Source organism: Rhinopithecus bieti, unplaced genomic scaffold (genome assembly GCF_001698545.2).
Source record: "Rhinopithecus bieti isolate Rb0 unplaced genomic scaffold, ASM169854v2 scaffold_21649, whole genome shotgun sequence".
Classification (NCBI taxonomy): domain Eukaryota; kingdom Metazoa; phylum Chordata; class Mammalia; order Primates; family Cercopithecidae; genus Rhinopithecus; species Rhinopithecus bieti.
Genome location: NW_016811584.1, coordinates 3,961,164 through 3,980,180, shown reverse-complemented (window position 1 = coordinate 3,980,180; position 19,017 = coordinate 3,961,164). Strand labels below are relative to the sequence as shown.

The 19,017-nt window shown below is 38.0% G+C and overlaps 1 protein-coding gene and 1 long non-coding RNA gene across 8 annotated transcripts in view; one reads left to right on the top strand and one right to left on the bottom strand.

Moving 5' to 3' along the window:
- CFAP20DC (CFAP20 domain containing) overlaps positions 1–19,017 on the top strand; it is a 300,976-nt gene that overhangs the window by 73,624 nt on the left and 208,335 nt on the right. The window contains exon 1 of one of the 7 annotated variants that reach the window (XM_017894222.1): positions 8,974–9,059. The exons of the other annotated variants lie outside the window; for them this stretch is intronic. Within the exon in view, the coding sequence (XP_017749711.1) occupies positions 9,010–9,059 (50 nt within the window). The 5' untranslated portion in view covers positions 8,974–9,009. Of the gene's footprint in view, positions 1–8,973; positions 9,060–19,017 lie in introns of those variants that run through there. 7 annotated transcript variants of the gene reach the window in all.
- The window catches only part of LOC108543632 (uncharacterized), a 203,943-nt gene that overhangs the window by 43,633 nt on the left and 141,293 nt on the right, over positions 1–19,017 (bottom strand). The window contains exon 2 of the long non-coding RNA XR_001889632.1: positions 12,380–12,590. This is a non-coding gene — a long non-coding RNA (uncharacterized LOC108543632). The remainder of the gene's footprint in view (positions 1–12,379; positions 12,591–19,017) is intronic.

The following is a 19,017-nucleotide window of genomic DNA, read 5'->3' as shown; positions in this document are numbered from 1 at the left end:
AGTTTCTTCCTAGCCTCGATGGTCTTTACATTTTGGCATGTTTTGCAATGCTGTTTATTTTCTAAAGATGTGTTAAGTTGCTGAGGAAAAAAAAAGACTAGATATGGTGATAGTTAGGAGGTTGTTGCAGTCAGTTAGGCCAGGGATGATGGATATTGAAAACAAGAGTAGAGATGAAGAAGAAGGAATAGAGTTCAGAGATGGGGAATCTCAGGGAAATTTTTCAGTGTTAGTATAAAAAGGGAATAGGAAGAATATTAATAAATAAACCAAAATTGGCCCAGCACAGTGGCTCACACCTGTAATCCCAACACTTTGGGAAGCCAAGGTGGGAGGATGGCTTGAGCACAAGAGTTCAGGACTAGTCTGGGCAACATAGCAAAACCCTGTCTACAAAAATAAAGTTTAAAAAAATCAGCTGGCTATTGTAGTGCACTACTGTAGTCCCAGTCCTCCAGTCCTAGTGCCTCAGTCCTACTCAGGAGGCTGAGGCAGGAGGATCACTTGAGCCCAGGACGTCAAAGCTGCAGTGAGCTGTGATCATACCACTGCACTCTGACCTCGGTGATGGAGGGAGATCCTGTCCCCCCAGCCCCCACGAAAAAGTAACCAAAATTTATTGAGCAATGACACCGTGCTAGCAACTTTACCAAATTCCTTTAACTCTTACAAAACTCCATAAGTGATCATTTATAAATGAGAAAGCCTCAGAGAAGTTCAGTAATAGCCCACCCAACATCACACCTGTGGTGCTATATCCAAATGCTGTCTGATTCCGAAGCTCATTTTCTTTTCACTCTTTTTGTTGCTTCTCTGTAGGGATTTTGTTTTAATTCTAATCATTTTTTCCATGGGACTATCCTCATATTGCAGTTTTATCAGGTGAAATGATGAGCAATTCAAGAATCTCTAAATAACTATAATTTGAAACGTCAAATTACTTCTCAACTGTAAGCTAATTAAATCTTGCAAGGCCAGCCCCTCTAAAGTTAAAAATGATTTGACATCTCTTTCCATGTCATTAGGCTATATCTCTCTGCAGTGTGATGATCCTGCTCATTGCATTTCAGAGTTTGCTAGTGTCACCGTGTGGTTTGGTGGGGCTAAGAATAATAATTATTCCTAAATCCTCTGGCAAAAGTTATCAGAAACCAATTCAGAAGCTATACCATCACCACTAAGTTCGCAGTTCAAAAAACAGTGACCACTCAGGGATATTCTGACAAATATAGTGTCACAACAAAGAAATAGGAAGCCAATAATAATTATTGATGATTTACTGCAGAAGTTATCTTGGGCACTTCAAAAGAAAGGTTTTATCTAAGTAGAGAAGATTTAATTTTAATAAGTAGGATGGAATGCTCTCACCAACTTGTCCTGCCAACTGGATTCTTCCTTTCCTCCCCAGCCAAACTTACAAGCATTCTTTCCCTTTTCCATTTAAACATTAATGACAGGCAAAGAAATGCTGAGATATAGTTATAAAGTTCAGAAGTAGCCCAACCTAACTCCTGAAATCATACCTCACACCTATGCATTAGAATTTCTGGATGAAGGGTGAAGAGAGTATATATCAAAGTGGTTTAAATGACAGATGCTAGAGCCAGACTGCCTGGGTTGGAATTCTGGTTCTGATACTCACTAGCCATGTGATCCTGGCTAAGTTACTTAGTGTCCTTGTGCCTCAATTTCCTCATCCATAAAATGGGAATAATAAGAGAACATCCCATGGGATGTTTCAAGCAATTAGGTTGCTTGAAAATTAAACAATATCCATAAAGCATTTTGAATAGCACCTGCCACAGATTAAGCCATATATAGGTGTTTACTGTTGTAATTATTATTGTTGATATTTATAAGTAACAATTTCTATTTTGGTGTGTTATGGTGATTATTATTAAATTTGGGTGATAAAATATTTACCCTATTTCCAATAAGCAAATCTTTGAGTAGAATAAGAATAGGCAGTCTCTTTTATGCCTTCCCATTAGAGTGTTTTGCTGTGATTTTGTTGTGTAAATCTTTCAAATAGAAAAGATATAAAACTGAACCATAAGTTCTAAAACTGCCATCTAAATTGAGTATAGTTTTCGTGCTTTAAAAAAAAAACATATTTTCTTTGTTAAATTGGAAACAATTTAGTGCACCCACATTCCTTCTGGTTTAAGTAATCTATAGAATTAAAATGAAAAAAAAGTTGGATTAACCAGATTTATGATTGGCAAAGGAGCATTGCAAACAGCTTCCATGTAACAGGTGTAGCTATTTTAATAGATGTACCAGACTGTCCCATAAAACCCACCCAGTTGCCACACCACTTCACAGATGGCCACTTAAACAATTTAATATCACTAAAATGGTTCTGGCAAAGAATTCTTTAAAACAAACTGTAATGATTTATCATTTTGAGCTGTCTCAAGTACCATCATTATCCTAATGGCCCATGATCAGAATATTTTCTTCAAATGCTTTCCCCTACTTTGGCTCTCCTTTTTCTGTTCAGATCCTTTTCATCTGCATATACTTAATACCACTAATCAGGCTCTTTCATTTATATTATCCAACCCATGCTTAATTTCCTTACCTTACTCTTTTCGCTTTGATTTGAGAAACATCCTGTCTTCTAATCTCCTCCTTTGTGAGTTGATTCTAAAAACTTTTAAGGTAACTGTATCTTCAAGTTTGGAGGGCTACTTGATGATGGGAGGCAGACAACTCAGACAGAGGCATTAAGAGCTATCAGGCTCAGTAGTGAGAAGCCTATGGCATTGAATTTAAGAAGGGATATATACATTTAGGAGGTCCTTACATTACACTGACAATGCATCAGGCTTTCAACTATGGTAATGATAGGGTGGGTAACTGTATCACTAAGGCACCATACTTCCTCAGTGATGTCCGAGGCAAACAGTGCTAATCGATCATGACAACCTTGCCATCCTTCTTAACAGAGCACTCCAGACAGTCACTACCAATCATTTGACATTGGAACTTAAGATGAAGCCTATTTGCTGTCCAGGATATGATTTTTACAAAAGACATAAAGTTTCCTTCAAATGGATTTTTCTTATATTGATTCTCCATAAAAAAAAAAAAGAAAAGAAAAGCAAGGACAAAACATTAAATCTCAACTTTGTGAAGTCAGTTCTTTAGGGAGCAAATATAATATGGTTCAGAAAATGAGGCATTTCAAGCAATCCTTTGGCAAGTGCTAGATTCAGCCAGTTCATAGTTGAATTTTGACAAGCGCCTAAAGTGCTGAAACTCAGTGCTGTTGCTTAAGGTAGGATCAATATACTTTAGATACCAGACTGGAAGCAGAGTTGACATTCTCTTATGGAAGTTCAGAGCCTGAATTTCATTCTTGTCGTACTGAGAGCCATCTTCTTTTTGTGGAAAGCTGGATTAACAAAGGTGGCTCATTCCTCAGTATTAGAATAAATACTTTGTTGTAACCTCAAAGTTCTAGAATATGAATAAAATTTAGTAACAACTAACACATAATGAACACAAATACCTTATTCAGACTATACTAAGCACTTTACATACATTATTGCATTCAATCCTTATAGCAATTCTACAAGATAGAGACTACTTTTATTCCTAGATTAAAGGTGAGGAAATTGAGAAGAGGGAGCCCTAACTTGCCCAAAGTACTACAGGCTAATGGGTGGAAGAACCATGGTTTGTGCCCAGGCAGTCTGACTACAAAGCCTGTTGTTAGCTTAACTTCCACTCTGTCCTTCCTCTTTCACTTGGACGCCAGGTTTTGTGATTCTCCTTACTTGACAGAACATATCATCTAGTCATGACCTTGGCTGCAAAGAATTAAGCCCTTTGGTCATGTGGGATCTTCCTGGGATCTTTGTGGAAAGTAACTTAGCTGTAGCCCTGGAGTTAAGGTATCTGGTAAATCACAGCATCACCACCACCACTGGGATAATACAGAACCAGGTTAAGGTGAGGCTTGAAGAATATGGCAAGAATGCGTCAGGACCTGGGATTAGAGTGGATATTGCTGAGTTTAGCCGAGAAGAGGCAGAAATTGATGAAAACTAAAAGCCAGAGGAGTGCTTCTCTAATGAAGTCAGCCATGTTTCTCATGTGCTCCTTGAACTGTCTGCATTAGAAATGGTAGGAAGCCCCAAGTCCAGAAATATCTCCCCTGTATTGCTTTGTTTTAATGAACAGAGTAAGACTTTTTTTTTTCTTTTTTGTTGGCGGGGAGACAGTCTCCCTCTTTCACCCAGGCTGGAGTGCAGTGGAGTGGTCTTGGCCCATTGCAACCTCCACCTCCCAGGTTCAAGCAATTCTCATGCCTCAGCCTCTAGAGCAGCTGGGATTACAGACGTGTACCACCAAGCCTGGCTAATTTTTGTATTTTTAGCAGAGATAGGGTTTCACCATGCTGATCAGAATGGTCTCGAACTCCTAGCATCAAATGATCTGCCCACCTTGGCCTCCCAAAGTGCTGGGACTACAGTTGTGAGCCCCTGCACCTGGCCAGAATAAAACTTTTCTTGAGTAACACTCATACTTTGAGGGAGCTGTCAACTATGAGGCAATTAGGTTGCTTTTAGTGGAGATTTGCAACCTTGAGAAAATATAGACAAGAAAAAGCCTTTGGCTCTCTTGAAGCTTAGAAAGAAGATGAGAAGTATGAAGGTCAGGGATAGGATGCTATTAGAAGGCAGGGGAATGGGGAAGCCAGTGGTGGCAAAAGAACTGGGAAGAACCTGGAAGAAGGATAGGAAGGAAGGTAAATGGTAGGGTCCTAATGAAGCTGCCTCATGCTTCACCGCATTTTTTTCTCTCTTCTTGCTCCACCCAGGAACAAAGAGCTGTGCAGGCCTTGGCACTCCCTAGCCTACTTCTGGATCCTCTCCTCTTCAGTTCCATTCATTCTAGGGAGGAACCACCTCATTCCTTTCCCCACTCAGTTCCTGAGAGGAAGGGGCTGGGCTTTCCCCAGGCAAAATTGTACTTTGGTGACAGGTTCCTCTCCTCTTCTTGCATCCTCCTTCCCACACTTCTTTCAGGTCCTTATGCAGAGTTCTGACCTTGGTACCAGAGTGGAGTGGGGAGAGACAAACACTGGAGATGTAAGGCTGCTCCTGCTTGCCAGTGGGAGCTGGGTTTATATTGTCTCCTTCAGTTTTCAAATTTCCTGACTCCTTTCCTTCCACTTTTTTAAAAATATTTTTTACTTTGCCACTCTAAATATCTGACAAGAAGTTATAAAACTTTTATCAGAGAATAGGCCATGTCCAGAATTCTTATATCCCCAATGTCTTGCCAGTGGTATGTAAACCCTCAATAAGTGTTAATTTTCAGGGAGCACTGCTTGTGAGATACAGGATACCAGACAAGGCCAGTATTTGCCTGTCCGATACGCCAGCAACACATGCACTATAGCTTCCTGGCTACAGTCAGGGCTTACCTCAGTGTTTTCTAAAATGTCAGAAGTTACTCTGTGTTTCATGATTAGGTTGCTCATGAAAAATATTTGCTTTAGCTGTTTAATTTACATACTTTAATTCTGACTGTGAGCCTTCGCACATCCACACGTGACTTCCTACCTGAGAAAGGCTAATCATTTGGTTATTTTGGTTCCATGTAAGTAATTTAGTTGGGCAAGGGAACAGATCCTAAAGAGGCTAGCCTCCTGTTTTTACAGTAACTTGGCAAATTAGGTTTTAGCCTCATTTAACAGAAGGAGAAACTACAGTAATTCCTCACCTAACATCATCATTAGGTTCTTAGAAATTGAGACTTTAAGCAAATCTATGTATAACAGAACCAACTTCACCATAAGCTAATTGATACAAACAGTACTTACGTTCTATTCTGGTCACAAAACATCACCAGGCTTCTAAATAAAGACCCCAAACACTTGTACTATTAATCACTTCTAATATTGCAGTATATGTGAGCTACACATTTAAGAAAGATCCATTAAAACAAGTAAGGCAAGTATTTCCCCAAATATTTTAGTTCAGGGTTGTGGGTGGCCAGAGCTTGTCCCAGCAGCACAGGGCACAAGGCAGGAACCCACCTTGACAGGACACCATCCCATCACAGGACGCATGCATTCACACACACCTTACTCACTGCAGCTGGGCCATGTAGACCTGCTAGTGAACCTGATATGCACGTCTTTGGGATGTGGGAGGAAACCAGAGTGCCCAGAGAAAACCCATGCAGACATGGGGAGAATGTACGGACTCCACACAGACAGGGGCCCCAGCTGGGAATCTGTTTTTTTTCCTCATTAGCACTATGAGGAAATGATGTTGAATGAAAAGGTGTTATTAGAGGACCTCTTGTGATGCTTTAACAATGACTTGCTCAAGTTTTGCAAATTGTGTAAGTGGCAGAGACAGAATTTAAAGTCAATTCCACCTGCCTCCGTGGCCTTTGCTCACCCCAGGCACTCTTTCAGGACACAGGTGATGGCAAAAGTGGTCATCAAAACATGTACAGCTTTCCTCAGCTGGTGCTGCTGCCCTTTCTTATTTAGCAAGAACCATCATGTCGTCAGGCCTGCTCCAGCCACCCAGTGTCTTGGCAACAATCATTTTCATTCACCTTTTAGCCCTCCAGTATTCCTTGATCCTCCTCTGCTATTTCCTCACCTACCTTTACTTTCACTTTTGCCTCCTTCCAGAATTAGGATATTTCCTGGCATTTCCACTCCTGCCATCACTGAAGATTAACTTTAATCTCTGTTAACAGCTTAGATGTGAAGGTGTGCCTTGTTGAATAGGTCTTAAGTGGAGATCAATCATTATAAATGCAGCTGCCTTTAAAAATAATGTGGTGTATAAGTGAAGTCAAAGGTTGCTTCTTATAGACTGTTTCTGCAAAAGCAAATAGACCCCTGCCTTTCATAATGAAAGTTAAAATGCTTTGAGGTTTAGCATTACCTGATGCTCCTCTTTCACAGGAGATAAGAGAAGCACTTTGGTGTTTAAATATACAGTCATGTGAAAGTGTTGTCACCACTGTAGAATGTGTTTTGCAGTTACCGTCTCATCACATATAAAAAATGGTATGTACAGCCAAATATTCCTATACTCAAAGCTACTCCCTGTTCCTTAGTTCACTTTCTTCAATTAAAAAAAGAGGAAAAAAGATTTGAAAATGACTCATATTTTAGTACCAAGAGTATTACATACCAAAACAGGTGATTTTATGCTATAGAAAAGCAGTAAAAGAAATGAGCATAACCTTGCTTTTAAATGATGCAGTTATTCTCTTTTAGACCATTGGCACCATAATAGACATTCTCCTTTTAAGTAAACATGGAATGGAGCATTTATCAATGCAGATTTTTTCTTTACATAAAGACTTTTCATTTTTTTCTTAGCTAAGATTATGCTGTATAGAAAAATAAAGAGTAAGTGCATTTTCTTCAGTGCTGCCTCAGTTTAGAATTCATGGATATATTTCTATAAATTCATTGTCTCTAGACATAGTCTTTTGATTTTGCTATATAATTTGGCCAACATTTATTCAGTTACTATTTATTGAACACCTACTGTGAGGCAGGCATTTGCTAGACAGATTGTTGCTGCCCTCATATTCTGGAGGAGAAGACAGAAAAGCAAGCAAATAAAATAGTTACAAATTTTGGTAAGTACTCCAAAAAAACAGGCAAAGGACTTACCAAGGAGGTACCTACTTAGATAAGGTGATAAGAATATTTAATTTAAGAATTGAAGGAGAATGAAGAACTAGTCATGTGAAGAGTAGAAAGCATAGTGTACCCGCTGGAAAAAAAAGCTTGTGCAAATCCTTGTGATAAGGACACACAAAATGTGATGCTGGCGAGAGTGAGACTGGCACGTATGCTGATTAATCTCCCTGCCACCTACTGGATAAAGAAACTGTGTTTGCTGAACTCCTACTAACCTCAGTAGGGAAGGTACCAGGTTCAAGAGGCCGAAAAAGGGACCCAGAGCCAGCAAAGGAGACACTGGGTTTTATTCCATGCTTCCATACAGAGGAGAGTGTCCAGTGGTGGTGGGGTAGACAGGAGAACTGCCTAGCATACAGAAACAGTCCAGTGGTGGTGGGCTGGACAAGATATCTGCCTTACTACAGTTCAGTGGTGGCAGGCTGGACAACATATTCACCTGGCCCAGTAGCAGTGGGCTTGGCAAGAGAACCATGACCACTTGCAAATGGCATGGAATTTATGTAGCATTTTCACTTACCACCCTCCCCCTAACAACCTCCACCTGGAAACCTTCATTTAACCCAGAATTCAAGACCCCAATCCCCTGTACAGCCCATGTTCCATGGGATGGGCCAGGGGCATTTAAATGTTTATCATAGATAAGGAATCAATCTTTAGGTTGGCCATTCCAGGATTCCCTAGCTCTGAACACATATTCAGGTGCATCTGCCATACAGTGTCATTCTAAGGGTTTGCTTAAATTATACTATCAGGTGTGCTTATCCTACAATGTGGTATATATAACATATATACTATGGAATACTGTGTACCCATAAAAAAGAACAAAACCATGTTCTTTACAAGCAACATGGATGCAGCTGGGGGCCATTATCCTCAGTGAATTAACACCAGAACAGAAAATCAAATACCACATATTCTCATTTAAAGTGGGAGCTAAACATTGAGTACACACAGACACAAAGAGGGGAAAAAAAGACACTGAGGACTACTAGTGGGGGGAAGGTGGGAGGAGGGCAAGGGTTGAAAAACTACCTGTTAGGTAGGTACTGTGCTCGCTACCTAGGTGACGAGATCATTTGTACACCAAACCTCTGACATGCAACTCACCCATGTAACAAACTTTCACATGTACCCCCAAAACAAAAAGAAAAAGCCTCCCTTGCACCCCTCTAGATCTGTTCCCTGCCATTCTCTCACTTACTCTGTGTCCTTGGAGGTAGCCTGCTCCCGTCTTCGTACGTCATACCATATGAATCACCCAGACTCCCTTGACCTCAGGCTTCTGATTTCCTCAAGCCTCCCAGACAATGAGAAGTACCAGCAGGAGATCAGAAGACAGGACGAGAGAGAAGCCACGGTATTCCTTCCTTCTTTTCTGCTTTGGACTTCCTATTGATGACCCTTTCTATAAGGATCCAATTGCTGTGGCTCTGGTTCCTTACCTTGCCCCTCTAGACCTAGGAATGGTAAAGGCTGCCCATTGTTTTTATTTTGGGGGTGGCTAACCATCCCTCCTTTGTTTCCTCTACCCTGCCCACACCTGTGTAAGGAATTGTTTCATGATAGTCTCTTCATTTTGACTATGTGGGATGAATTCTGTTTCCTGACTGTAGAGAATGACACCTGGTGAGTGAGGCAGGATAATTTCTAGTCCTTTTTAGCTAGGAATTTAGATTCCATTCTCAGAGCAGTGTGAGGCCAATGAAATGTGGTGAGATAATCTGATCCCCATGTCAGATGGTCATCCTGGCTGCTCTTGAGGGTATTGACTAGAGGAATAAGAATGGAAGCAGGGAGACCAGCTGGAAGGCTGTGAAGCCAGGAACTGTGTGGTGCCTGGGCAAGAGTGACAGTATAGGAGATAGAGAAATGAGTGGATTCAACATGTAACTGATAGACTTTTGGCACAGAAATGTAAGTCAAGAACGACTTAAGTGAATGATTTGAGCCATTGGGAGGTGGTGTTGGTAAGGAATTAAGGATTCTTTATCTTTGATGGGTTTCATTTGAAATATCTGTGAAATATCCTGGAAGAAATTCAATTAAGCAGTTTGGAGTTCAAGGAATGAGTTAGGGCTGGATATCTAGATTGAGTTATGAACATATAAAAAACGTTTAAAAATTGGGTGAGAATGGACATGATCCCCAAGGAGAAGAATTTTTTTTAAAAATGAGAAGAGAGCCTGGGAACTGCTAACATTTAATCGTCCCTAGAAACAATTTGAATGCATATTTTAATTCATCCCCAAATATTGTTTAAATAATATGTAAATCCAGTTTTAGAGAAAAGGAAAATGAAAATAAGGAATGCTTCAGAAATCAAATGTGAAAATGCTGTGTACTATATTATACTTCTCCCCATAAAATGAACTTGATATCTAATTGAACATACTTTTTAAGAGACTAATTTATAGACTGTTCCTTCTAGCAATACTGCCTTACTTATGCTTTGAACATTGGCACAAATATAGCTCATGTAAACACTTTAGCTTTGTGCTGGAAACTTACAAGTTGATTATAGAACTGAATGAGTTAATTTACCTCCTCATTGCATGCTCTTATTTTGAACCAACAGGATTATGCCCAGGTGGTGAGTTCTGCATATTGTCTAACTTAATTGGGAAATGTGTTTACATTGATAAGCTTCTAGCCTAATTCAAATTAGAAGGAAAGCTTTCTAATTTCACCTTTCATTTACTAGAATTTTATAAGATAAAAGAATGTTTAAAAATGGCACCAGTGTATTTTCACTAATGCAATCCATAATAACCAAAACAATCATTAAGTCCTGCAATAACATTTCTTGGTGTTTTTCTTTAGGTCCTCTACAAATGATCATCCTCTGACTCCAAGGACCTATAGATTTTATTATATGGCCTTCCAGCTTTTATATTATAGCATTGAACTGTCATCTGTAGCACGCATTAGAATGTTATTGACAAAATGTCCACTCATATTGAACTAAGTACTCAATAAACCACTATAAGTAAATTGTTGTGCTCTAACCTCGAAGGATAGTCTATTGATTCCCCTCATGGGTATGAGCCTAGCAGAACGCCCCTATCTGCAATTCCTTTGTGCTACGTATGTTGTGTAATGTCTTTTTTGAGATCCCAGGTCGTAAAGGAACTTTTTTACGTTATTTATTAAAACCAAATATTGTTTTTTGCATGTTTATTTTATTTCAAATAAATAGTTAACCACTAATCATTGCTTTTTTCTTATGCTGTAAGACTCTGCCAATTTACAATTGCATACATAATTAAAGTAATCCACACCTATAATAAGAAAGTTTGGAGTCCTTTTCCAAAGGTAATTGCTTTTAGCAGGTTTTTTTGTGAGTATTTCTAGAGCTTAATTGTGTGTGTGTGTGTGTGTGTGTGTATGCGTGCATGTATATATTACAGTCCTTTTTCCCACAACTGGAATCATACCATTAACACTTTTTGGCAGTTAGTTTGGTAGTGACAGTGGGGCTTTCTCTGTTACCTATCTTGAGGCGATTTCCATACTACTAAATCTGTCTCACTCTTTTTAATAGCTGCTATATATACCATTGCATGGCTAGAGCATAACCTATTTATCTAGATCCTTATGGTAGACCTCTAAGTTTTCCCTCTGTTTTGCTATTAGTGTTACCTTGAATATCCATGTGTGTATCTTTGTGTACCTGTCAAATGTCCTCTATTCAACTATGTGTGAGATTTTCGTGTAAAAATGAAAAAGAGAATGTATATACTGCCTAAGGAGTAAAAATATTCTGTAATTATAGTGATACATTCTGGAGAGCAGAGGTGAGGAAGGATAGAAAGATCTCAAGAATGAATGTTGGAGATATTTTAAAACATTTGACATATTTTCTCCTTGTTGAATACTGTCAAATTTTTATTGGTGGGCAATTTATTTTAAACTTTAAAAAAAAGTTTTCAAGACTATAAATAATTGGTAATATCTTATAATCATAGTTTGTGTTGATAATTGAGAATCCTTAACTGATTTGTGATTTGTGAAAAATGTACTTTCAGTGCCAAATATCTTCTTTATTGTAAGCTTCGGAAAGTGATCGTTTGTGATAGTACTGTTGGGCTCAACAGAATAGTCAATTAACTGGAACAAGCAATGTCCTACATCTATGTATTAACAAAAGGTTACAGTGCTTGATATCTCCTCAAATGAAGGGTAAATTTGTTGTCAATTTATGGCAAAATGTATACTTGGGAGGTTAGGAGAGTGGGTGGTGTTACAGATTCATAATTTGAATTTTCCCTTTTATGCTAGAGATGGTTATTTTTTAAATAGGCAGCTTACACCCAAACAGTAACTTCTCTAAGGAAGGCAAATGTTACTTGAAAATAGATGATCTGAAAGAAAGGGAAAGAGAAAAATGCAATAAATTAGAACTGACAAAGCAATTAGAAGCATACACCTGAAAGAGTAATACCCTGCATTTATAAATCAGTTTCTAAGTATTTTTGTGATCATTTTCTCAGTACAATGGAAGGACAGATGTTATTATTCCCAATTTATAGGGGAGGAAATTGAAACTCCAAGAGGTTGGCTCCTGTTCCGATAACCTTTTTCTTTAAGACTAATGATGTGAAAATTACCGTATTGGTTTCTGAGGGCTGCCATAACAAGTAACCACAAACTGGATAGCTTAAAACAATGTATATTTACTGTTTCTGGAAGCTGAAAGTTCAAAATCAAGGTTTTGGCAGGATTGTTTCCTTCTGGAGGCACTGGGGGAGAATCTGTACCATCCCTCTTTCCTAGTCTCTGGCAATTGCCAGCAATCTTTGGGATTCCTTTGTTTGTAGGTGTATCACTCCAATCTCTGCTTTCATTGTTGCACAGCATCCTCTCCCTGTGTCTTTGTTTAAATTTCCCTCTATTTATGAAGACACCAGTAATTGGATTTAAGCCCACTCTAATCCATTCTGACTTCATGTTAATTTGATTACATCTACAAATACCTTATTCACAAATAAGGTCACAATCACAGGTGCCAGGGGTTAGGACTTGAACATAGCTTTTTGGGGGACACAATTCAACCCACAGTGACTAACATTTCAGGATCAAGAGTGTCACCAAGAAACTTGTGTGTTTCATTGTAATGGAATAAAAATAGTAGTTCTCATTTTATCTATACCTTTCTTCTAAAATTCCATTTACCCGAAGTCTCATCATCAATAAGTGACTGAACTAGTAATAGCTTTTTTAAATTCAGTTATAATTCACATATCATAAAATTTATCCTTTTAAAGTGGATGATTCTGTCATTTTTAGTATAATTCACAGTTATGAAACAATCACCACTATGTAATTTTTGAATGTTTTAATCACCCTGAAAAGTACCTGTACCCATTAGCAGGTACTCTCCACTCCCTGCTACCCTTAGCCCTTTTCCTGTCTCTCTAGATTTGACTCTTTCAAATACTTCATATAAGTGGAACCATACTATATGTGGTCTTTTGTGTCTGACTTCTTTCACTTATAATGTTTTCAAGGTTTATCCATATTGTAGAGTGGAATAGATAAGAATAAGAACTATTATTTCCATTCTATTACTATGAAACACACAACATGGATATCAGTGATTCTTTCCTTTTTAGGTCTGAAGAATAATACATTGTATGGATATAACATATTTTATTAGTTAACTTATCAGTTGATGGACATTTGGGTTGTTTCCACTTTGGCTATTACTAATAATGCTGCTGTGAACAATTCACATACCAGTTTGTGTGTGGACATATGTTTTCAGTCCTCTTGGAGCTCACCTACAAGTGAAATTGCCGGGTCATATGGAACTTTACATATTGGAAACTGTTTCCAATGAGGCTGTATCATTTAATATTCCCATCAGCAATCATGAGGATTCTAATTTCTTCACATCCTCATCGAGACATATTATTATTAGTCTTTTTTTATTATACCCATCCCAGTGGGTGCGAAATGGTATCTCATGGTTTTGATTTACATTTTGCTGTTGATTAATAATGTTGAGCATCTTTCCATTTGCTTATTGGCCATTTGTATACCTTCTTGAAGAAATTTCTATTTAAATTATTTGCCCATACGCAAAAAGAACAAAGCTGGAGGCATCACGTTACCTGACATCAAACTATACTACAGGGCTACAGTAACCAAAACAGCATGGTACTGGTACAAAAACAGGCACATAGACCAATGGAGGAGAACAGAGAGCCTAGAAATAAAGCCACACATCTACAGCCATCTGATCTTCAAGAAAGCTGACAAAATCAAGGAATGGGGAAAAGACTTCCTATCCAATAAATGGTGCTGGAATAACTAGCTAGCCATTTGGAACAGATTGAAGCTGAACCCCTTCCTTACACCATATACAAAAGCCAACTCAAAATGGATTAAACACTTAAATATGAATCCCAAAACTAAAAACCCTGAAAGACAACCTAGGCAATATTATCCTGGATATAGGAATGGGCTAAGATTTCATGACAGAGATGCCAACAGCAATTGCAACAGAAGCAAAAATTGACAAGTGGGATCTAATTAACCTTAAGAGCTTCTGCACAGTAAAAGAAACTATCAGCAGGGTGAACAGACAACCTACAGAATGGGAAAAAATATTTACAAACAATGCGTCTGACAAAGGTCTAATATGCAGACTATATAAGGAACTTAAACAAATTTACAAGAGAAAAGCAACCCCATTAAAACATGGGCCAAGGACATGAAGAGACACATCTCAAGACATACATGTAGCCAACAAACATATGAAAAAAAGCTCAGTATCAACTGATTCTTAGAGAAATGCAGATAAAAACCACAATAAGATACCTTCTCACACCAATCAGAATGGCTATTATTAAAAAGTAAAAAATATAACATGCTGTCAAGGTTGTGGAGAAAAGGGCACACTTTTACACTGTTGATGGGAGTGTAAATTAGTTCAACCATTGTGGAAAGCAGTATGGTGATTCCTCAAAGAGCTAAAAGCAGAACTACCATTCGACCCAGCAATCCCATTTCTGTGTATATACCCAAAGGAATACAAATCATCCTACCATAAAGGCACATGCACGTGAATGTTCATTGCAGCACTATTCGCAATAGCAAAGACACGAAATCAACCTAAATGCCCATCAATGACTGACTGGATGAAGGAAATGTGGTACATATACCACATGGAATACTATACAGCCATAAAAAAGAACAAGATCATGTCTTTTGCAGGAACATGGATGGAGCTGGTGGCTGTTGTCCTTAGCAGACTATCACAGGAACAGAAAACCAAATGTCGCATGTTCTCACTTATAAGTGGGAGCTAAATGATAAGAACTTATGAACACAAAGAAGGAAACAACAGACACTGGGGTCTCCTTGATGGTGGAGGGTGGGAGGAGCAGAAAGGATAACTGTTGGGTACTGGGCTTAACACCTGGGTGATGAAATAATCTGTACAACAAACCGCCATGACATGAGTTTACCTGTGTAACAAACCTTCATGTGTACCCCTAAACCTAAAATAGAAGTTCAAAATTAAAATAAATTATTTGCCCATTTTAATTTGATTAGTTATCTTTTATTGTTGATTCATATGAGTTTTAAATCTATTCTATGTACTATACCCTTATCAGATATATGATTTATAAAAATTTCCTCCCATTCTGTAGGTTGTCTTCTTACTTTCTTGATAGCATCCTTTGAGGACAAAAGTTCTTAATTTTTATGAAGTCTAGTTTATTTTTTCTTTTATTGCTTGTGCTTTGGCCATGATATCTAAGAAACTATTACCTATTCCGATGGCATGAAGATTTTCACTTATTTTATTCTAAGAGATGTATAGTTTTAGCTCTTAAATTTAGGCCTTCAATCCATTTTGAGTTAATTTTTATATATGATGTGAGATGGGGATCAAATTTTTTTTCTTTTGCATGTGAATATTCAGTTGTTGCAGTAGCATTGTAAAAGACTATTCTTTCCCCATTAAATTGTCCTGGCGCCCTTGTCAGAACTCAATTATCTGTAGTTTTATTTCTAAATGTAGTTTTATTTCTAAACTTTCTATTTTTTTCCACTGATTTATATGCTTGTCGTTATGCTGATAGCACACTATCATGTTTACTATAGCTTTGTGATAAGTTTTAAATCGGGAAATGGGAGTCCTCCAACTTTCTTCATGCTTTTCCAGATTGCTGTGAGTCCTTTGCATTTCCATATGAATTTTAGAATCAGCTTGTCAATTTCTTGAAGAAGTCAGCTCAGATTCTGATAGGGATGGATTAAATCTGTAGATAATTTGTGGAGTGGGGAGTATTGTCATTTTAACAATATAGGAATATTACCATTTTAAAAATATTGTCTCCCAGTCCATTAACATGGCATGTCTTTCTATTTATTTTGTTTTCTAAAAAAATTATTTTTCATCCAGGTGCGATGGCTCACACCTGTAATCCCAGCATTCTGGGAGGCTGAGGTGGATGGATCACCTGAGGTCAGAAGTTTGAGACCAGGCTGGCCAACATACTGAGACCCTGTCCCTACTAAAAATACAAAAAATTAGCCAGGCATAGTGGTGGGCACCTGTGATCCCAGCTACTGGGGAGGCTGAGGCAGGAGAATCGCTTGAACCCGGGAGGCTGAGGTTGTAGTGAGCTGAGATCACACCACTACACTCCAGCCTGGGCTACAGAGTGAGACTCTGTCTAAAAAAAAATACATATATATATATTTTTTATATCATTTTATATATATATAATACATATATGTAATTCAATGATATTTTGTAGTTTTCAGTGTATATGTTTTGCACTTCTTTTGTTAAATTTATTTCTTAGTATTTATTTCTTCCTATTTACTTAAGGCCAAGCCTGACGTAGGGACATGTTTCAGGAGGGAGTGGACTTACAGGGTCAAATAAGGACCCGGTGGTCTGGCCCCAGCCAAGACTTCCTCTCTGCTTCTGTTCTTAGAAAACAAGGGCCATTCCCTGGCTTTAAGGGTCACTTCTGGGACAACGGTCAAGGCAGGCATGGAGAAGGCTGTAAGGGATGCTCAGGGAGGAACCTGTCAAGCTTGTGTATGGCAGGACCACATGAGCACACTTAGGAAGAGACAGAGTAGGATGGGAGCCCGCCTTGCCAGCCGCAAGGCCCTGCACTTTACTGATACTCAGTCATTTTTCTTGAATACTTCCCAGATTGATGCAATCCTTTGGTTAATTTCCAGTGTTTTGAAAAGTTGATCGTGACCGTTTTCGTCAGTGTTCTCATTGCTTTTATGGAGCAAAAATGTTCAGAGGTTTTTTTCTCCACCATTTTCACAGGCATATAATAATATTCAGTAATAGCTAACACCAAGTGCTCCTTCATCTATGCCATGCAGCTCTTTTTTTAATGTTGTACATCAGCTTGTTACAGTATCTTATGTTCTATCAATCAAGTGAACTAATTCTACTTTATGTATAGGAGTCTATTTGAAATACATTTAGAAACATGCTTTTAATAATTGTGAAAGTTAATGTAATTCATTTAGCAATACAGATAACATTTGAGCATTTACTATATGGCAGGAATTAAATTATTTTTAAAAGTTTTAATTATTTTATCTATATGAAATAAATATTATTATTATTGTCCTCATTTGCAACTATGTGAATCTCAGACAGGATAAGTAAATTATCCCAGATTAAATGCTAGGATGTGGCACATCTGAGATTGAAATCTAACACCCTTGCCTCCAGAACCTAAACTTTAGCCTGAACTTTGAACAATTAAAAAAAGAAAAAGAAGATTTATTGAGGTGTAACACTGTTTAAGTGCCATAATTACAAGGAGATTTTATGCTTCCACTTATCCCCAAATGCTCATGTTTTCACTCTTTTAAAATCAGAGAAGTAGACAAATCATTTTATTATTTTAGATTATTTCACCTGTGGAAAGAAATATAATGGAAAAAACATAAACTTTTAGAGTGGTAAAATCTAGGTTTGAAACCCATTTCCACCATTTACTGGGTTTATGACATTCAGCAACTTAACACCTCTGAGCCTTGGTGTCTTTATTTGTAAAATGGCAGCTCATCTCATAATGCCAACCTCACTGGATGGTTGTTGCAGGGCCCTGGACAGGAAGAACCACTGTGACCCTTTTAGAAGAAATGGTAGAGGTATGAACACAAATTTTACAGATAAAAAGCATATAAAACACAAATAAATGCAAACCTTGGTAAGCAAAGAAATGAAAATGAATTAAATTCCAACGATGTGAGTATATGAGTGGTAGGTTGGGCAGAACCTTTTTAGAAAACATTTCAGTAGTGGTTTCAGGTGTCCACTGTTGTGTTAGATTGTCCATACCATTTGGACAGGCAAGTCTACATCCAGCAACCTGTCTTAAGAAAATAGAAATACTTGCAAAAATTAGTGTACAATGATGTAATCACCAAAATCTAATAGGAGCTATGTTAATTATGGTTCGTTTTAGGTTAGAAATATTTTGTCACGAATGCATGATACAAAAATGTGTGTGCAATTTGATGTATACACAAAACCAAAAATATGCAAAGAGTTCAAATTATTATTAGTAAGTGGTAGGTGTTAACTTAAAAATCACAGTATTTATAAATGTAGAAAAGAAAACTTTATTTCTTAAGAAGGGGATTACAAGCCACAATCAGGAGCACCGCCTCCAACTTAAAACCCAAAGCAAGCACTTCGAGGAAGAAAGGGATAAGATAGGAATTTAAGTGGACCAGGTTAGCCAAATATACATATCCAACAAGATATAGAGGGAGCTATGAATATTCACGAAAGGGTTGTGTACATGAGTGATAAGGAAACATACATGTTACATGCCCACCTTGGGGTGGAGACTTAACATTCACATGTATTACAATTAGGCCCTGTACCTCAAAAGGTGTTTTTAGGACACAAAGGCATTTGAGTGACCAGCCTCTTTAAACTGGCCAGAACCAGTCCATAGAGGGTAGTCTACTTAACAGGAGAAGGATATTGAAATCAGTCTCTTGTCCGACTGAAGCTATAGTTATGACGTGGAATAAGGAACTCAGAAAGTGTCTGGTGGTTGGCAAGCTGCAGCTGCTTCAGTATTGCTTATCTCAAAGCCAGTGCTTCTTTAACTGCTAGAGAAAAAGAAAAACCTTGTGGCAGCTAGAACAGAGTACATTCTTTTTTATTTACTTATTTATTTATTTATTTATTTATTTATTTATTTTTATTATACTTTAAGTTCTAGGGTACATGTGCATAACGTGCAGGTTTGTTACATATGTATACTTGTGCCACGTTGGTGTGCTGCACCCATCAACTC